Source organism: Triturus cristatus, chromosome 9, assembly GCF_964204655.1.
Source record: "Triturus cristatus chromosome 9, aTriCri1.1, whole genome shotgun sequence".
Taxonomy (NCBI): Eukaryota; Metazoa; Chordata; class Amphibia; order Caudata; family Salamandridae; genus Triturus; species Triturus cristatus.
Genome location: NC_140592.1, coordinates 34,976,072 through 34,994,231, shown reverse-complemented (window position 1 = coordinate 34,994,231; position 18,160 = coordinate 34,976,072). Strand labels below are relative to the sequence as shown.

The 18,160-nt window shown below is 45.3% G+C and overlaps 1 protein-coding gene across 2 annotated transcripts in view; it reads right to left on the bottom strand.

Moving 5' to 3' along the window:
- The window catches only part of LOC146797320 (laminin subunit beta-2-like), a 342,744-nt gene that overhangs the window by 54,629 nt on the left and 269,955 nt on the right, over positions 1–18,160 (bottom strand). For both annotated transcript variants that reach the window (XM_085624322.1, XM_085624321.1), the window contains 3 exons: positions 16,088–16,305; positions 13,988–14,084; positions 11,586–11,958 (listed from right to left, as the gene is read on the bottom strand). In XM_085624322.1, coding sequence (XP_085480448.1) covers positions 11,586–11,958; positions 13,988–14,084; positions 16,088–16,305 — 688 coding nt within the window. The remainder of the gene's footprint in view (positions 1–11,585; positions 11,959–13,987; positions 14,085–16,087; positions 16,306–18,160) is intronic.

Below are 18,160 nucleotides of genomic sequence, written 5' to 3'. Positions count from 1 at the left end.
ATTTCAGTGGCTATTTTGATGAGTGACTGTGTGTCTGAGTGACTGTATAGGTGAGTGGATGTGTGTGTAGACCTATGAATCAGTGAGTGGGTATGCACTAACTGGTATTGCTGTGCCTATGGTTTCGAGACTGGTCGTCCGTATTTTAGAGGGCGTGTATCAAAGGTTATATTAGGGTGTGAGGAGGTGTATCAGATGATCATGTGGATAATGTCATCAGTGATGTCATTTGAGATGTCATCAGTGATGTCATCAGTGATGTCACTGACCATGTCATGAGTGATGTGACGTCATCAGCAGTGCATTGCGGGGGCACGAGTTATAGTTAGCACAACTAACTATAACGGCCACATTTTTCTGGTTTTGTACGAGTGAAATGTCCAACTAACTATAACGTCCCTGAAACCTGTGGTTTTTTCAGTGAATTTCTGAGGTTTTTTAAATGCTAATTTCTAACTATAACGTTCCTGAAACCTCTGTTTTTTTCAGTGAATTTCAAAGGTTTTTTAAATGATAATTTCTAACTATAATGCCCCTGAAACCTATGGTGTTAATATACACACAATATCCCTAACTAAAGTTCTAATGATTATAGTTACATTTCATTCACAGCTTTTTTGAGATGTCATGAGTGATGTCATGAGTGATGTAACTGACCATGTCATGAATGATGTAATGTCTGAGGCCATTAGCAGTACATTGCGGGGGTGTAAGTTATAGTTAGCTCAGGTAACTATAACTGCTGAATTTCAGTGGTTGGGTATGAGTGAAATCTGAGTGTAACTATAACTTCCCTGTAATCTTTGTTTTTTTCCAGCAAATTTCTAGTTTTTTTTTTAACGTTAAGAAGATGCATATCACAATGGATGGTGGGGGGTTGGAAGCAGGACCTGGCCTGGCATTGTGCTGCCCCCACCCAAGCTTGATGCTCCTGACTCCCCTCCTCCTAGCCATCCATTGTCCAAGTCTATGTCCCTGCTCCCTTATTACAGCCCTGTGTGGCCGTTGTTCTGCCACTGGCCTTTCCGCCTTCTCTGAACAGTTAGCTTGCTTCCCCAACCACCTCCTCCCTATCCTCTGTTGTCTGAATCCATGTGCTAGCCTCCTCCCTCCGGCCATGCACGGTCTGATGTGCTGCCACTGCCCTCCATTTAGCATGATGTCCCAGTCCACTCCTCCAGTCCTCCATTGCCCAATTCTATGCCCCGTCATTGATCTCCTGCTTAGCCTCTGTGATTAGCTTGTAGCCCCTACTCTCCTTCCCCTTGCCCTCCGATGTCTGTGTGCATGCCCCTGCTCCAGCCAGTAGGTAGTTATAGTTAGTACCTATTTTCCATAGGAAAAGTGTTTTTTAACCTGTTTATAACTTTAGCGCCGGTTGACAAATATTCACAAAATTTCCCCCAAAAAAGACCATCTGTTTCTAATGGTGCATGGAAGATTTGGGGGAGATCCTTCAACTGGGGGCCGAGAAAAAGAAGGGGTGTCAAAAAAGTGTGTTTCCCATGTTAATTCCCATAGAGATTTTAAACATGACTACAGACCGATCCGCGGAATGACACCAAATTTGGCAGAAAGCTAGATCTTGGTCCAGAAAGCGTGCTTGTCATGATTTGGTGTAAATTAGTTCAGTAGTTTTTGAGATATTAATGGAAAAGGAAATGTAGATATCTAGAGGCACAACCTAATCGCAGCACATTGCGAATCCAGGCTTCAACAGCACTATCGTGATTGGCTGGCTGCAGTCTGAGTAGAAAGTTGTGGCCAACATTGTAGATATCGAGGAGCAGTCCCGTTTGCAAAACAAAAGATGTAATGAAGCAGAAGGGGTCAGTGTAGAGGTACCCTGACCTCATGGGTGCAATATGGGGGTGTGTGAGGGACCTCTGATGAGTTAGAAAATACCCCATAATCTTTTTACCATGTGCGAGGGTTCGCAAATCTCCATGATGCTCAGTGTGACACCCCATGTAAAATCAAGGTGAACTTGTGAATTCTGCTGAAAACATTTTTAAAAAAACATCCACTCTCTCACTCACTCATATGCCCACTCACAGACCCACTCAGACACTCTCACACCCACTTACTGACTCACTCAGACACTGACACACCCACTTACAGACCCACTCAAACTGTCACAGCCACTCACAGACCCACTCACACACTTATACACCCATTCAGACACACTCACAGCTACTCACAGTCCCACTCACACACTGTCACACCCACTCACAGACTTACTCGGACAATATCAGACCCACTCACCTACCCACTCAGATATTTTTACTCTTACCCACAGACCTACTCAGACACTGTCACATCCACTCACAGACCCACTGAGACACTTTCACACCCACTCACACACCCCCTTAGACACTCATACACCCACTAACATAACCCACTCAGATACTCATATATCCACTCAATACCCAATGTATGCACTCCCACACTCACAGACCCACTGAGACACTGCCACACACACTCACTGACCCACTCAAACACTCACACCCAGTCACAGACCTACTGAGACACTGTCACATCCATTCACAGACCCACTCAGACACTGTCACACCCACTCACAGACCCATTCACTGTCACACCCATTACACACCTACTCAGATACCCACTCACAGGCCCACTGAGATGCTCTCACACCCACTCATAGACCCACTCAGACAGTCTCACACCCACTGATAGACCCACTGAGGCACTCTCAGACCAACTCAGACTCACTCATATACTTACACACCCACTCACAGACCCACAAAATCACTCACACCCACTCACTCACTCATACAGTCACGCACACAATCCCTAGCACACCAATACCGCCACTCACACAGCCACTTACTCACCCATAAAGCCACTCACATACCCAGTCAATGTGTGAGTGAGTGGCCACTCACTCACACACCCACTCACCCATAGAGGCATTTACACATCCAGTCACTCACACATACAGCCACTCACACAGCTCATCACTCACTCATACAGCACTCACACATCCATTCACTCACCCATACATCCTTTCAGATACCTACTCGCCAACACAGCCACTCACTCACACACCCAGGCACTCACACATACAGCCACTCACACAGCTCATCACTCACTCATACAGCGCTCACACAACCATTCACTCACCCATACATCCTTTTAGATACCTACTCACCAACACAGCCACTCACTCACACACCCAGGCACTCACTCATACATCACTCACACACTTACTTACTCACCCATATAGTCACTCAGATACCCTGTCACTCAGTCATACAGCCACTCACTCACTCATACAGGCACTCACACAATCCCTAACATGCCCATACAGACACTCATACACCCACTCACTCACCCATAGAGCCATTCACACACCAGTCACTCAGAAATACAGCCACTCACACAGCTCATCACTCACTCATACAGCACACACATACATGCATTCACTCACATATACAGCCTTCCAGATACCCACACAACCACTCACACACCCAATCACTCATTCATACAGCACTTACACACCCACTCACTCACACATAGTCACTCAGATATCTAGTCACTCAGTCATACAGCCACTCACTCACTCACTCACCCCTACAGGCATTCACACAACTACTAACTCACCCATATAGCCACTCACACATAGTCACTCACCCATACACCCACTCAACGACCCACTCAGATACTCTCACACTCCCTCACAGACCCTTTCAGGCAGTCTCATACCCACTGATAGACTCATTCACTCTTATAGCCACTCACACAGCCACTCACTCACACAAACAGCCACTCACACAGCCCATCACTCACTCATACAACACTCACACACTCATTCACTCACCCATACAGCCTCTCAGATACCCACTGACCCACACAACCACTCATGCACCCATCCACTCACCCATAGAGCAACTCACACACCCAGTCACTCACTCATACAGCAATGACCTTAGCACAGCAGTGAAATAATGTCCTGTAGAGTGACCATAGGAAAGTGTTTGGAAGGAATGAACTTGTTCAATGGCCAAAAGTGGAGGATTGGCTAGAGGGAGCCCTCCTATGTTGGCATTAAAAGTACAGGGAATACACCCCTTTACCACACTGGTGTGCATGTACTTGTTCTGTGGCCCCATTTTTAAAGAGTACCTGAACCTCGTCCCGTAGGAAGTGAAGGTGGTCTGAACTCAGTATGTGGCAGTGGGGAGGGATGTTGGGGTGTGTGTGAAATTTGAGGCAGTAATGTTCCAGCACAATTGGGAGTACTCATTGATCAGAGATTATGTTTTTCCACTGAGGTAGGAAGTGCTACAGCCCCCCCTCCCCACAGGTATTCGGTGGATGGAGGAAGGAAAGGGGAGTTACTTTTTGGCAGCTTGAGAGCCCCTTGCACAAACTCTCCTGCGTTTACGATACCAATTTTCCTATAGATGCCTCTTTGAAAGAAGTTAGGCTGCTAGGGGTCCTGGCTGGTATGGCTGATAAGGAGGTGTCTGGTTTGTGCCCCTTAGATTAGAACCTCCCATAGTCTGCTGCTTCCTGAAGGGCAACCTGGGACTGGAAGACTGCAGGGACACCCATGCCTATGTCTGAATTTTTCTTTATTTTCTCGAGCACCTAGTCAACCTGTGGGCTTTCCGTCAGAAGGTACATTTAATAGGTGCTGTTGCATTTTGTGCCTAAACCCTGACACCCGAAGTCAGGCATGTCTGAAAAGTAAGAAGCTGGTATTAATGCCCCTTGTTGCAGGGTGCCCTGCATCAAGGAAACACCTGTTATCAGTGTTACTAATAGTTTGTATTGTATCTGAGGAGGAGGCCCATCAAGTTGGGAAGACAACATTGTTGCCTGCCCTAATGTGCTCCCCATTTGCCTGCTGCATCAATCTTGTTATGGTCCTTGTCAGGTTAAGGAGCATCTCCAATGGCTTGTGTAGAAAGCTTTCATTGGGCAGTATGACTAAGGAGTCTGGGATTATCCGCCTCTTAATCTAAACTGGGTAATCTAGAGCAGGTTTGCATTTGTTTTTTATTAATGGGTTACAGGGTTACATTTGTTTTTTTACATTTGTTACCCACCGTAGCCTTAACTGGTTTCTTGACATTCTTAGTAGCCAACCTAATCATCCTCTTAAGCATCAGTAAATAGTATACCGCAAGCTCAGTTTTGGATATTGTTTCGACCAGAAAGATGTCCTCATCCTTCACTGTATGTAGTTTCACGCGGTGACACTGTGCTGCCTTCCCAATTACTGCATGGTATACAGAAGGGTTATTTGGTGGGGATGGTTTGAAAGGGAATGACTCCAAGCCAGGGTCATCCTGTGGATCTATGACATTATCTTCCCATTGGTCTTCCCCTCACCCCCGTGGCTTAAACGGTTCATCGTATGCGTCCTGGGAAAAATTAGGACTGCCTGAATCTGAATCCTGAGGTTTAGGTGGATGCGAGTGTGGAGGGAGAGGTGGTGGTAGAGGAGAGGTGTGGATGATAGTTGAGACGGTTGTAGGACTAGTAGTTAAGTCTTGAACCCTTTTTGGGCATTAAGGCATTGGAGGAAGAGACCCTAGCTCCCCCTTGGAAGTGATTACGTGATTATGATTATGTGATCGAGTTCTATTGCTGGTGGCTTGGCAGAAATTATGCCAGTGTCTTCTTTTTTTCAGCCAGAAAATTTTCCAGCTGCTCAAAGGTGGAATCTGTGGAGATGTCCAATCTTGGCGTTGGGGTAGGTTTTGCCATCGGCCACGGTGCAGGTTGTGGAGTGGGCCTTGGAGGCGGCTTTGGCTCAGAAAGTTTTTTATGGCAGCTTGTTACCTGCGCTGGTGTAATTTTCAACTCTGAATGAAACTTTTTGGTGCCTAAGTGCTAAGGGGGGAGACACAGAGTGGTGAGTTCTGGTGCCCTATGATGGAACCTCGCAGGTGCTGATGCAACTTCTTGGGTCCGGGTTGTCCTGGCTGGAGGTGTTGGGCCCAAAGGTTTATGCAGTTTCTTGTTCTGCTCTTGGCTCAATGTATCTCTCTACTTGAGCTGTGCTATGAGATTGACCTTCAGGTGCATGCAGCTTGAATTTTGACTTTGGCCTCATGGCGGGCATGGGTTTCATCTCTGGCTTGAGGAACTCAAGCTCCTCCTCGATGCCACAGCTACTGGAGAGGCATGCCTCTGGATCATTCAGTGCTTGGTGTGACAGGTTGCTGGAAAAGCCTGTCTCTTTCTTCTGGGTGCCCGGCATGTCTTCAGCACCAGAAATGTTATACATCTCTAACAACACTTGCTGCTGCATATTGTGGTGTGCTCTCCTTCAATCCTCCAATTACAGAGAGTCTTCTAACAGTGGAAGGCAAGACAGGCATTGCAGGATATCTCAATGTGCTCTGTGGATAGGCAGACATTCAGACCTCGTGGTAGTCGGCCCAGGTGTATTTTGCATTACACCAAGCATAAAAGTGGAATGGAGTGCGTTCCATAATGTTGTCCTAGGTACATTTTTGAGAGTCCCTTAGTAGAGTCGGAAGGAAATGGCTGCTTGAGGCCGTAATGCATTCTAGATACCTTGCGTGCTGGCCATCAGTTCCAAAGATGCCTTGATGCGAACAGAAGGCTTCCTTGATGTAATCAGTCAACACTGGGCTGAGAAGGGAGCTGCTGGACCTGAAGTGAATCTGAAAAAATGAGGTTCTAAATGCTTGATTATGGAGCAGCGTTCCCCACTGACTGAACCAGATGGTGGAAGAAAACAATCTGAGGTGGAGCCAGTGTACTGTTGCATTGTGGATAAAGGGTGGAGTCACAACGGGTCTTGTGACTTGAACTTTTTTGAAGAGAAACAAGTTGCAAACGTCTGGGCCCAACACTAGATGGCGGAAGTATGCAGAGGATGTGTATCTACAGCCACAAATGCTATGAACACATACAACATTATGGCAGCTGTATTGCAAGAGGAGTTAGAGGGAGGTCAGACTTTCCATAAAAAAGTTTTTTTTTGTTTTCGTAATAATTTTGGTGCTGGTTGATGGATCTGCACAAAACTTTAAAAAAAGAAATGTTCATTCACTTTAGCTTTTAGCTCCTTCATGAAATATTTCACGTTGATTCATCATGCGAGGGCGGACGAGAAAAAAAAGTGGGGTTTCCCAAAACGTTGATTTGTCTTTTTAATTCCCACAGGAAAGTTTGCTATCCGATTTAGAAAAAATATGGCTGAACAGAATTACACCAAATTTGTCAGAAAGTAGGACCTTTACTCAGATTTTCATTATTTGTAAATCTCTTTGGTAGGGTTAGTGAAACTAGCATCTCATAAGATGCTTGGTGGGCTTGAAGGGGTTAACCACTAGAATGGTTATGATAGAAAGTTATGATATTTTGAGCTTTGGTGTCCAGATATGCTCTGATTGGTCTATTTAAGGTGGATTGGTCAATCGTGATTGGCAGGCCACACAACATGATCGAAATGTTGTGGCAGCTGTTACAGCACCTAGGCAAATGGTTCATATGTCCTGAAAATGAAGGAAACAATTTTTTTCTCCTGAATTTTTCATAAGAGATTATGGAAGGTGGTCCAGAAGCTGAAATGAGCGCACATTTTCTATAGGTTCACACTATCCTCCTCAGCCATGTGAGAACAAAGGCTGATATTCTGAGTAAAACATACTTGCAACAGCGGAAACATCCTGTCAAATGACTGCGCAGGGTTTTACTGTTGCTCCACCAGAGAGCTCTAACAAACAACTAGCGCGCTAACATTGTGTATTCAGGGCAAAGGTGAGGCACTCTTGAATGCCATCTTGGTGGAATGGGGGCTGCTGGATTGCCATGCTGCTGGAAAAGGAGCTGTTGAATTTAAAGTCTTGTCTGAGGAGAAGGCTGAAGTAAATGAGCACAGATATGTTAATGCAAGTATGAAACCAGTGGGTTAAACATGACGGGAAGTTATGTTTTTTTTTTTAAAGTAATTTAAGGCATAATGTATTTTTTAAAGGGGCTAAAAATAATTAAAGAGGGAGACGTCTCCATATACACACACCCTCCCCTTTCTACATCTGTTTACTGACCCTACCCACATTTTCAGTTGCAAAGCAGCTCCTAAATTTTGAAATTATAAACATTTTGGTAGACAAGCTTTGTGCGCAGCGTTGGTTGGTCGTCTGCAGGGGGAAGCCAGGGAAGGATTGAGTGCGAGCCCAGTGGCTAACCGCGCTGCGCATTGCCAGAGGCTGTGAGCAACAGGGCTTGCCCTTCTGCTCAGGGTTGGGTGGAGGCCTGGGCATCAGGCCAGAAAATCCTGAAATTCACTGAAATCTTTTTTTAGGGTGCTGGTATAGTTAGGTGTTGAAATGAGACAAGAACTCACAATAAAAATAAATAAAAAAACACTAAAATAATTCAGTTAGAGTTTAGTTCATTAACTTGTGAGCCCATCATGCATTACTTATGGGCTCCTATATTACATCGCTCATGTTAAATGATGTCCTTGATGACATCAGAAATTAGATTTAAAGAACAATATTGTCCAAATGACTGATTACCACCATCCCCAAGGTGATATGTGAGGTCATAAGCAGTGCATGTTGGGCAAGCGAGTTAAAGCTAACTGACTAATCTATAACTGGTATATTTCAGTATATACCTTCTACTGTTTATGGACTGATCAGAAGCAGCCATGTGATTGCTAAATAATGTCTGTATTCAGGCCCTTATAAAAAGAACAAGGAGCTCACAACTTCATAAAATTCTTTGTTAGATTTAAGGATAAGAGCCTGCATATAGCCTGGTGGAGTGGATGGGTTACTCCATCACAAACCTGAAGGATATCCTGTCCATCTTTTTACAAAGAGCCTTATAACCTATGGCATTGAATACAAGGGCCTTCTAACCTATGGCACTTGTAATAAGTCGAATAGAATATGCGTCACGTTTGTGGCGCAGTAAGTCATCAGTAAAACTGTCAATCGGACCCTAGGTCTTCTCCTCTTGCATACATAATTTGAGGATAAGTAGCTCAAAAGGCAGTTTGGTACAGTATTCGGTTCGCCAAACTGTTAGCTCGCCTGTTTCATTGTAAGCCAGATAGATCGCCATGTTTAGACCGATGGAGATTCAGTGGCTACGCCAATGGAAACAACTGCTCAAAGACCTGTCGGTTATTGGGCCGTTAGTTAATAGAGTCAGATAATCAACCCTGGCTTGGGCAGACATTCTAACGTTATTTTTTCTTGCTGTAGATCAACTAGTAAAAAATTATCCCCACAAGGTAGGAGAAAACGAGCATGGTGTCATGGCCATTTGTTTTGCAGCAGCACACAACATGGCCCCCGGTGAGCAAAGCTCCAGTGCCTTCAGAGGAGCTGCCATGACGGGGGCTCCTCTCAAGGCCCAGAGATCTCAGCCAGGCTGGTGGAGATCTCTAAGTATGGCAGCCGAACATCCACTAGTGTGGCGGCCATCTTTCACCGTGGCAGTGGATATGACTACTGCTAATCCCACAGGCGAGCAAGCCGTTAGACAAATCTTGGTTAACGCAGTAGGTTTCTAATTATTGTTACAAGTCAATAGCTGCTGCTGTATGGATATTTCAAAGATTCGCATGCTTCCAGCAACAACAGTAACATTGAGAGGGCGCTGGACAAAAATGAAGTCGGCTTGACAAACTTGTATTCTTCGGGCCAGATTTTAAAGTTTGATGGAAAGAGTAGAGTAGTAGAGTCTGTCAGGGTGACAGAGGACATTACATCCACCCCCTAGTTGGACTAGCCGGTAGGGTTCTCTGTACATTTACATGAACTTCTGTAATTGCAGTTCCTGTTACGGTACAACAAATTTGGTTGACTCTCACAGTCGGTTTTAATGGCCATTCACCAAACTTTAAGAAAGTTTTTGTTTGTCAAAAACAAACTCCAAAAGTTGGAGTTTGTTATTGAAAAACAAATAATTATAGTCCCCCACAACTGGGGAGCTTTTTCACTGGGTGTTTCCGTTATTGTTTTTTACTGTCCCAGGTTTCACCTGACAGTGATGGACAGTACCCCGCAGACATCACCCCGTCCACCCTAAATAAGGCAGGGGTGTAATGCCCTTTCTCTGATGGCCTTAAATCTGTCGGGCCACCAAAGGATGCCTTCCATCAATGGAACTATTGGGGGCACTGCCAAGGGAAGGTCCATTCTTACTCTGGCCCTCAGAATGCTTTGAAGATGCAATGTTTATGAGTAAGGAGCAAAGAGCTTCTTCTTCATGGCGCCGTACTACGCATGCAGCGGAAGCACTGGAAGAGTATGGCCTTCTTGGAAGAGGCAACCAATCGCTGATGCAAGATGGCTCTTATCATACAAAGCCTCAAAAATGTGTTGAACAACAAAGCCCTTTTAGGATCTGGGAAGACCACCCTACAGGTCTGTATGCCTTTGCTTGCCTTTCCCTGTGCTGTTTGGGTTCAGCAGCTCTATCATACCGCTCAGCTTCACCCCTAGAGGCTTCAGCCCTCCTGATGCTGGAGGCGCAGGAGAAGGAGAACCACCATAGAACTCCAACCTGACGAGCCACGGTGGGAGAAAAAGCAGAGCAATCTGGCTCCTTTTATCCCCTTTCAGACATCCACCTGCATGAGAACAGACCACCCCCTGCAGCAACCTGGTCTGAGCATAGCCGAGAAAACCCTTGCACCAGGGCCAGCACTGCATTCACACTCACTACCGAACCACTTGACCCCTCACCAGCCAATCGGAAGTCACTGTGTGGGCAGAGAAGGGTCCTAACTGCTATTTAAAGACTGCACTCCATGGTGGCACTGTAGGTACTGGCCTGGTATGTCAGCTCATAACCTACAGCGGCCTGGGCAACTCACCTTAGATACGTTTGAACTGACGGATGCACCAACTAAATGTAATTAAGCTGGATGCTTCTCTGGCCATAAGACGCTCTGGTAAACCAGGATATTTTCTGAGTCAGCTAGGCCAATAAGACCTGTGTTTAAGTTAATCCAATAAATGTATTGAGATGTGATCAATTTTTTTACTTTTTTGAATGACGGAACGCGTCAACACATCATTCTTTGACCATCTTAAAATTATTTTCATAAAAATGATTTGGGGAACTGATTTGCAAAACAAACCTCCCAATTGACAAAGGTCACTTCAAGTTCACTTCACCCACCTAAGCTCCTTTAATGAATAGCAAGAGGGAACAGTGCCAGCTGAGCAGTGACTAAAGAGCTGGTGCCAAGCACAAGCAGTGGTGGACAACTCTAGATCCAGTGCAAGGCTGGTTAAGCCAGGACCTGCAGGCCCCAACCGCTCCACCACTTATTTTCGGCTGGTGCAAAGTAAGTTGGCATTGATAGCTCAGTGCTGCAGAGATCTGAGCATAACCTCCTAGTCCGTGGTTCAATGCACAACAGAAGTGACTCTGCCTTTTGATTTTCCAGAGGTTGATAAAATGAGTACTGTGTGGTTGAGTAGTATTAGCACCTATTTGCTCTGCAAGAGACAATTATTTTTCTGTGTATGCTAAACAACATATCAATAAAAGTCAATACTGATACAAAAGAATTAATATGAGGCGTGGAAGAGCACTTCCTTCATCACCTGAGGTCGTCTATGATTTTCATCAGTTTGGTCACAGCCTCCACCGTGGCATTGCGGGCATTCACAATGCCCTGCGCTGTCGCAAGCTTCTCCTCGAGGTCCCGGAAGTTCTCCTCATAGATGCCTGTGATGCCAGTCTGCTGGATGTCCTTAGCACGCTGGACCAGGGCCCTGGTGCGGGCAGCCAGGTCCTGGATGATGCGGTCCCAGTCTCCAAAGCACTGGTGGCAAGGTTGGCAGTTAGGGAACTCCCCAGAGAACCCGCGGGCACATTGGTCACAGCGAACGCCCGACACACCTTGGCGGCAGGTGCAGTGGCCACTGGCCCTGTTGCATTGAGAGGCCTCAATCCCTCTGTGATCACAGTCGCATGCTGGCAAAAAGAAGAAAATAATCGATCATGAATCCCGATAAATTGATGTGGATAATACGCATAAAGGCAATGAGAATATTGGAAATCTACTTACCTGTAACGTGTTCTCACGCAGGGATTTGCTTCTATGATTCATAAACTTTAGAAATCTGCATCACCACCATTCCATGATCTTCATGATCGCGGGAATGTTTTTGTAAAGGGAATGCAGCTAGAAAAAATTAGGGCCCAGATGTAGGAAGCCTTTTTGCAGTTGTAAACGGCTGAGGATCCCCTATTTTGGGGGAGGGAAGAGGGGCGGAAGTTGGTGGACTTACTGTATAATTTTCACCTACAAGCTGTTCTACGTCGGTAGGATCATAAGCATTAACCATGCATACTTATTGTACTGTTATTAGAGATTGATTATGTCATGGAAATCAACAAAAATTTAAACAAAAAGGTATTTTGGTATGTAAGAGACCCAAATTGTGCCTTTCTGTAACACATTACCGAATCGCAATTTCGGTTTGCAACTACATACTGATCCGGTATTTGTATGGGGCATGTTTAGGGCATCCCTTTCAACTACCCAATTGCTGTGGAGTATATCAATGTTTTGCCACCGTAATCCTGTCACAAAACAACAATGTTTTACCGACTTCAAAAACAGGAACAGGAAGGGGTGCCCAAGGGACCTATTCCCTTTGTGAATGTTGAAAAATAAAAATGTTGTAAGTGTACCACTGCCTACCCCTACAAAATGTTACTTACAAGTTTCATTTTTTTGTTGTTGAGGAAAAAGGATTACATTTTTTTAAATGCTTTATTTAAAAGCAGTCACAGACTTGGTGGTCTGCTGACCTCAGAAGGCCAGCATCCCGGTGATGGCTGTGACTCATAGTGGGTAGCAATTTGTGGCCTACCTCATTAATATTCTTGAGTTAGGCCGAATGGCGGCCCACTATGAAACACGATATTGTGAACCCACCTATCAGGACATAGGTCAGTTTGCAAGAACAGAATGGATTTGGTTAAAGCCGGTGCACAATATGCGACCCTTTTTACCAAATCCATTCTTAGTACACCTGGCAGTATTTGTTAGAGAAGGAACAGTTACTACCTGTGACATTAGTTTTCTAACAAGGGCAGCTTTGCTAGGTGCTTTTGGAAAAATGTCCAAGTCATTGAGGGCGCCCCAAAATGAGGACAGGAATTGTTTTTCTGAAGGTTATCTTTCCAGAAGATCTCAGGCAAGCGATATAAGCACCTAAATGTACTATGTAAACTTTCATACAAGGCCAATATTTAGTTTTTCAGAACAGCAGTGTGCAGGTATCATTGAATGATAGTCGTGAACGATGAAGAACACGGGACATCTATATCATAAGGGATTAATCATAACTCTGCTGAATAGTAGAGCAGTCCAAGTGGTAGGAGGGTTGCTTTTAAACAATATAGCCAACAAAGGTCACAGTACAGCTTTTTGCCTGTAAACATTAGGACCCATTGCATAACGTGATCATTAGATTTCTTTCAGCTCTGGTTAAGGGAAATAACTGGTGGCTATTGCACAGAGGCTGTGATTGTGAAACCGGCCCCACAAATATGGCACACAATATAGGGGATGCAGAATGGCACTGTGCGCTTCGTCACGAGGACCTTATGAGGTCCTCCTGATGGACGCGCACAGTGGCATGGAGTTCATTGAGCGGTCAAAGGCGCCGATCCATCCTCAGGCAGATTCCGTTCTGCTCCCATGGTGCTTGTGGAAACACAGGCTACACTAGAAGAAAGGACCTTAACTTAAGCTCTGAGGGAAGGCAGTTGTGTTGGTCATGGACTCTGTGGTAGTGATGAATTGGTGCACGGTGGCTCACCACTGGCGTTTGGGATGCACAAGTGTGTTTAAAATAATCCAGTAGAAAGATATGCCAGTCCACCTCTGTGGTAATGTCAGTTAAAACACACAAATAAGAGGGTGTTACTTATGTCAGGCACATTTCAAATAGAAAACATGGTTACGATTAATGCTCTTTCAGGGGCTCACCTCTGCACTGAGTATTCGGGTCTCCCCAGTAGTTCTCTTGGCAGTCTGCGCAGGTGCGCCCGCCAAAGCCTGGCCGGCACTGGCACTTGCCGGTGAACTGAAAGAGAGCACAGAGCTTTCACTTAGCAAACTGAGGCAACAGAGACACGTGAGGACTAATCGTACATTACACTCATGGATGAATTGAGCCCTGCTGTAGGCCATCTGGCGTGGCGCTGCTCAGATCTCGGTCTCGCAAGTTATGTTTATGAATGCACACAACATAACACAAGGTATCCAAAATGATGTTCTCATGTGTACAGTTTTTCTGTTACTATACCCTTTGCAAGTAGGTGTTTTGTGCATGGTGGACACTGCGACTTATGTTGTGTGTTATGTGTGTTCCTAGCATTTGGGCCAGAACCATAACTCAGTTTTCAACTGTGTTTCTTCAAGTAAATTTCATAGGTTTTTTATGTTGTACTTAACTGTGAACACCACTGCACCCAACCAACCTCCCTCGGTTGCCCAACATATGCAGGGCACTGTACGGGGCCAGACCGTGAACCTAACCTGAGTGAGTCCCTGAACAGCAGAGGTTCGGCAAAGTGCCTGGACTGCAGTAAGGCCCTGCGGCCTTCCTCCTGCCTTCCAAGCAAATAGAGAATCTCAGTTTAGTATTTGCCTTTGCTTGTGCTTTTTTATAGTACATGAAATGTACGCGACAAACTCAGCTCGAGAGTTGGGGACAAAATGCTGGTCAAATCCAAGGTTTAAAATGTTGGATGCCGAAAAGAGCACCTTTTTTTCAGGAATGCCTTATATTTTTTACACATCCCCTCCCAACTGCTATGGGGTCAAACACCTTGGGGTCAGCCTCATACAGCTGTGGAAATTATTTTCACAGCGAAAAACTCTCAAATCAGAGCTGACTCAGAAGTTTCAAGATGGCTGAAAAAAAGGTTTAGCCCTAATCCAGCTATCACATTGTGTAAACAAATTTAAATATGTTATTTAACAGGATTAATTTGCAGGTTTTAAAAAATATATCCAAAAGTGTTAACCCTTTAAATCCTGCCTTGCATCTTTTTAAATGTAAATATTTCCAAAACTGTTGGACGGATTTACACAAAATCCCCAAAAACATGTTTTCTAAAGAAGGTTCTACCAGTTCAGCCTTGCTTTATCTTTCAGCAACATTTCTATTGGAGCAAAAATAAAACAAGCATTTGCAATGCAATAGGTATCGCATTTGCGAGACTTAAAGATACTGCTTTTTTAAACATAAAAGCGGGCACGGAGCTCAAACATAAAGCGCAGTGCCCATGTTGTAGATATAAAAGCGGGCACCTTGCTAAAACATAAAGCACGCGCCCATGCAAAGTAATTAAACAATAATGATGAACGCGGGCGCCGTGCTAAAATATAAAGCGTGGCACCTGTGCATATTTAAGTTATGTGATTGGCGGCCCGTGAAGCGGGCACCATGATGATAAAAAGAAAACATGAAACCGGGCACCGTGCTAGGCACAGTGGTGATAGAATATCACTAACACACGAAAAAGTAGTCCCTAAACGAAACACATAAACACTTACAGCGTAACAAAACTGTATTTGGCTGGTGCTCCTTGCGATAAAACGGAAGTGATGTATCGGGAGGGCCAACCAATAAGGAGCCGGGAAAGAAGAGCAATGCAGGAGATAATCAATAGCAAGTGGCAGGCGGGATTACCCACTCTGTATACTGCTTACAGTAGGTCTTGCAGACAGCGCATGCGTGCTGGCTATGCTCGCCCTAAAAATGATACACTTTTACACCTCTTCCCTCCAAACCTTTATTTTTGTGGACTGATCTTCGCAATACTTGCCATGCTGGTACTTAGCTGACTGAGTTGATAGATTGCCAAGTTTCGTGCACTGGTTCAAAAGTTATAAGCATATCAAAAACACAATTTCAATGTAAAGAGCGGCTGAACCATAACTGTCTAATATATGAGAGGCATTCTGGACTGTAAGCTAATGAATGATATAAGAGGCAGATACCAGCTGTCTAGTGCTGGCAGCCCCTGGCAGCTGCAGTGAACCAGACATGTGTCCTTTGTGAACATACGTGTGCCTTACCTCATTGCACTTGGGGCTGACGGAGTTGTTGGGGTCACAGCTGCAGGATGCACACCCCTTCCCGCTGGCCAAGTTCCAGAAGTTGGGACTGCAGCGGTCGCAGCTCTGGCCTTGCACATTTGGCAGACACTGGCACTGCCCTCTGGTTCTGTCACAGACACACTCATCCTGAGAGGCACACTGGCTGCGGTCAGTGCCCAGGAAGTTACAGACGCATTCTGGAAATTTAAGAAAACCTGAGTGTAAGTAGTTGAAATGAATAGGACAGATATTGGTGTGCATTGTTCTGCACTGTAGATTGTCCTAAGCAGGCTCATCCCACACTATACCCATGCCCTCTGCAGTTGCTCAGAGTACATCAGTCCTAGCTGATCCAGCACCTAGAGGCGTAACCATCTGACTGGTACAAACTGCCCCATGAGGCCCCATCAGGAAGTAGGAAAAGATTTAAAACACAAAAAGTGGACGCTGACTTTCCTTTGTAGAGGACAGAATGACTCCTGCTTTTAAAAGGACCAATTGTAAGTGTTTTCAGTTTAAATCAATTAACAATACAGTTGAATCAGTGTCTCAATGGACTGAGGTAAAAGGAGCAAAACTGTCTTCAGGGAACTCTTTTCATTTGCCAAGGCTTGTCTTAGAAGAGTTTGTTTCAAGGCACAGCTTGTGTGTCTGCTTGTGTATTTTAAGGCACTCATAAAGGCACACGTAGAACACACTTTTGTTAAAGACAGGACTTATATCCCACCATGTGCTGTAGATTAACTCTCCTCAGTGTGAGAGCAACGAACATTGACCACTACAAGCGTGAATATATGAAACCTCTTAACACCCACAGCCCGGTGACCCCCTGGAATTCCAGACACTGCATTACAATTCATACTCAACCAAAACCAAACCCATAGCAGGCACCATACATACTTTCACATGCTCCCCGCACCCATGTGCACACATACACAAGCGCACACACACAGAATCAGTAGGAATGTTGCTGCCGATGCATAGCAGGCATCAGACATGCTTTCACATGCTCCCCCTACCCATGTGCACACATACACAAGCACACACAGAATCAGAAAGCATGTTGCTGCTGACCCATAGCAGGCACCAGACATGCTTTCACATGCTCCCCACACCCATGTGCACCCATACACAAGCACACAAAGAATCAGTAGGAATGTTGCTGTCGATCCATCGCAGACACCAGACATGCTTTCACATGCTCCCCACACCCATGCGCACACATACACAAGCACACACACACAGAATCAGTAGGAATGTTGCTGTTGATCCATAGCAGGCACCAGACATGCTTTCACATGCTCCCCACACCCATGCGCACACATACACGAGCTTACACAGACAGAATCAGTAGGAATGTTGCTGTCGATCCATAGCAGGCACCAGACATGCTTTCACATGCTCCCCACACCCATGTGCACACATAGATAAGCACACACACACAGAATCAGTAGGAATGTTGGTGCTGATCCATAGCAGGTACCAGACATGCTTTCACATGCTCCCCACACCCATGTGCACACACACAAGCACACACACAAACACACACAATCAGTAGGAATGTTGCTACAGATACATAGCAGGCACCAGACATGCTTTCACATGCTCCCCACACCCATGTGCACACACACAAGCACACACACAAACACACACAATCAGTAGGAATGTTGCTGCAGATCCGTAGCAGGCACCAGGCATGCATTCACATGCTCCCCACACCCATGTGCACACACACAAGCACACACACACACAGAATAAGTAGGAATGTTGCTGCTGATCCATAGCAGGTACCAGACATGCATTCACATGCTCCCCACACCTATGTGCACACACACAAGCACACACACACAGAATCAGTAGGAATGTTGCTGCAGATACATAGCAGGCACCAAACATGCTTTCACATGCTCCCCACACCCATGTGCACACATATACAAGCACACACACACAGAATCAGTAGGAATGTTGGTGCTGATCCATAGCAGGTACCAGATATGCTTTCACATGCTCCCCACACCCATGTGCACACACACAAGCACACACACAAACACA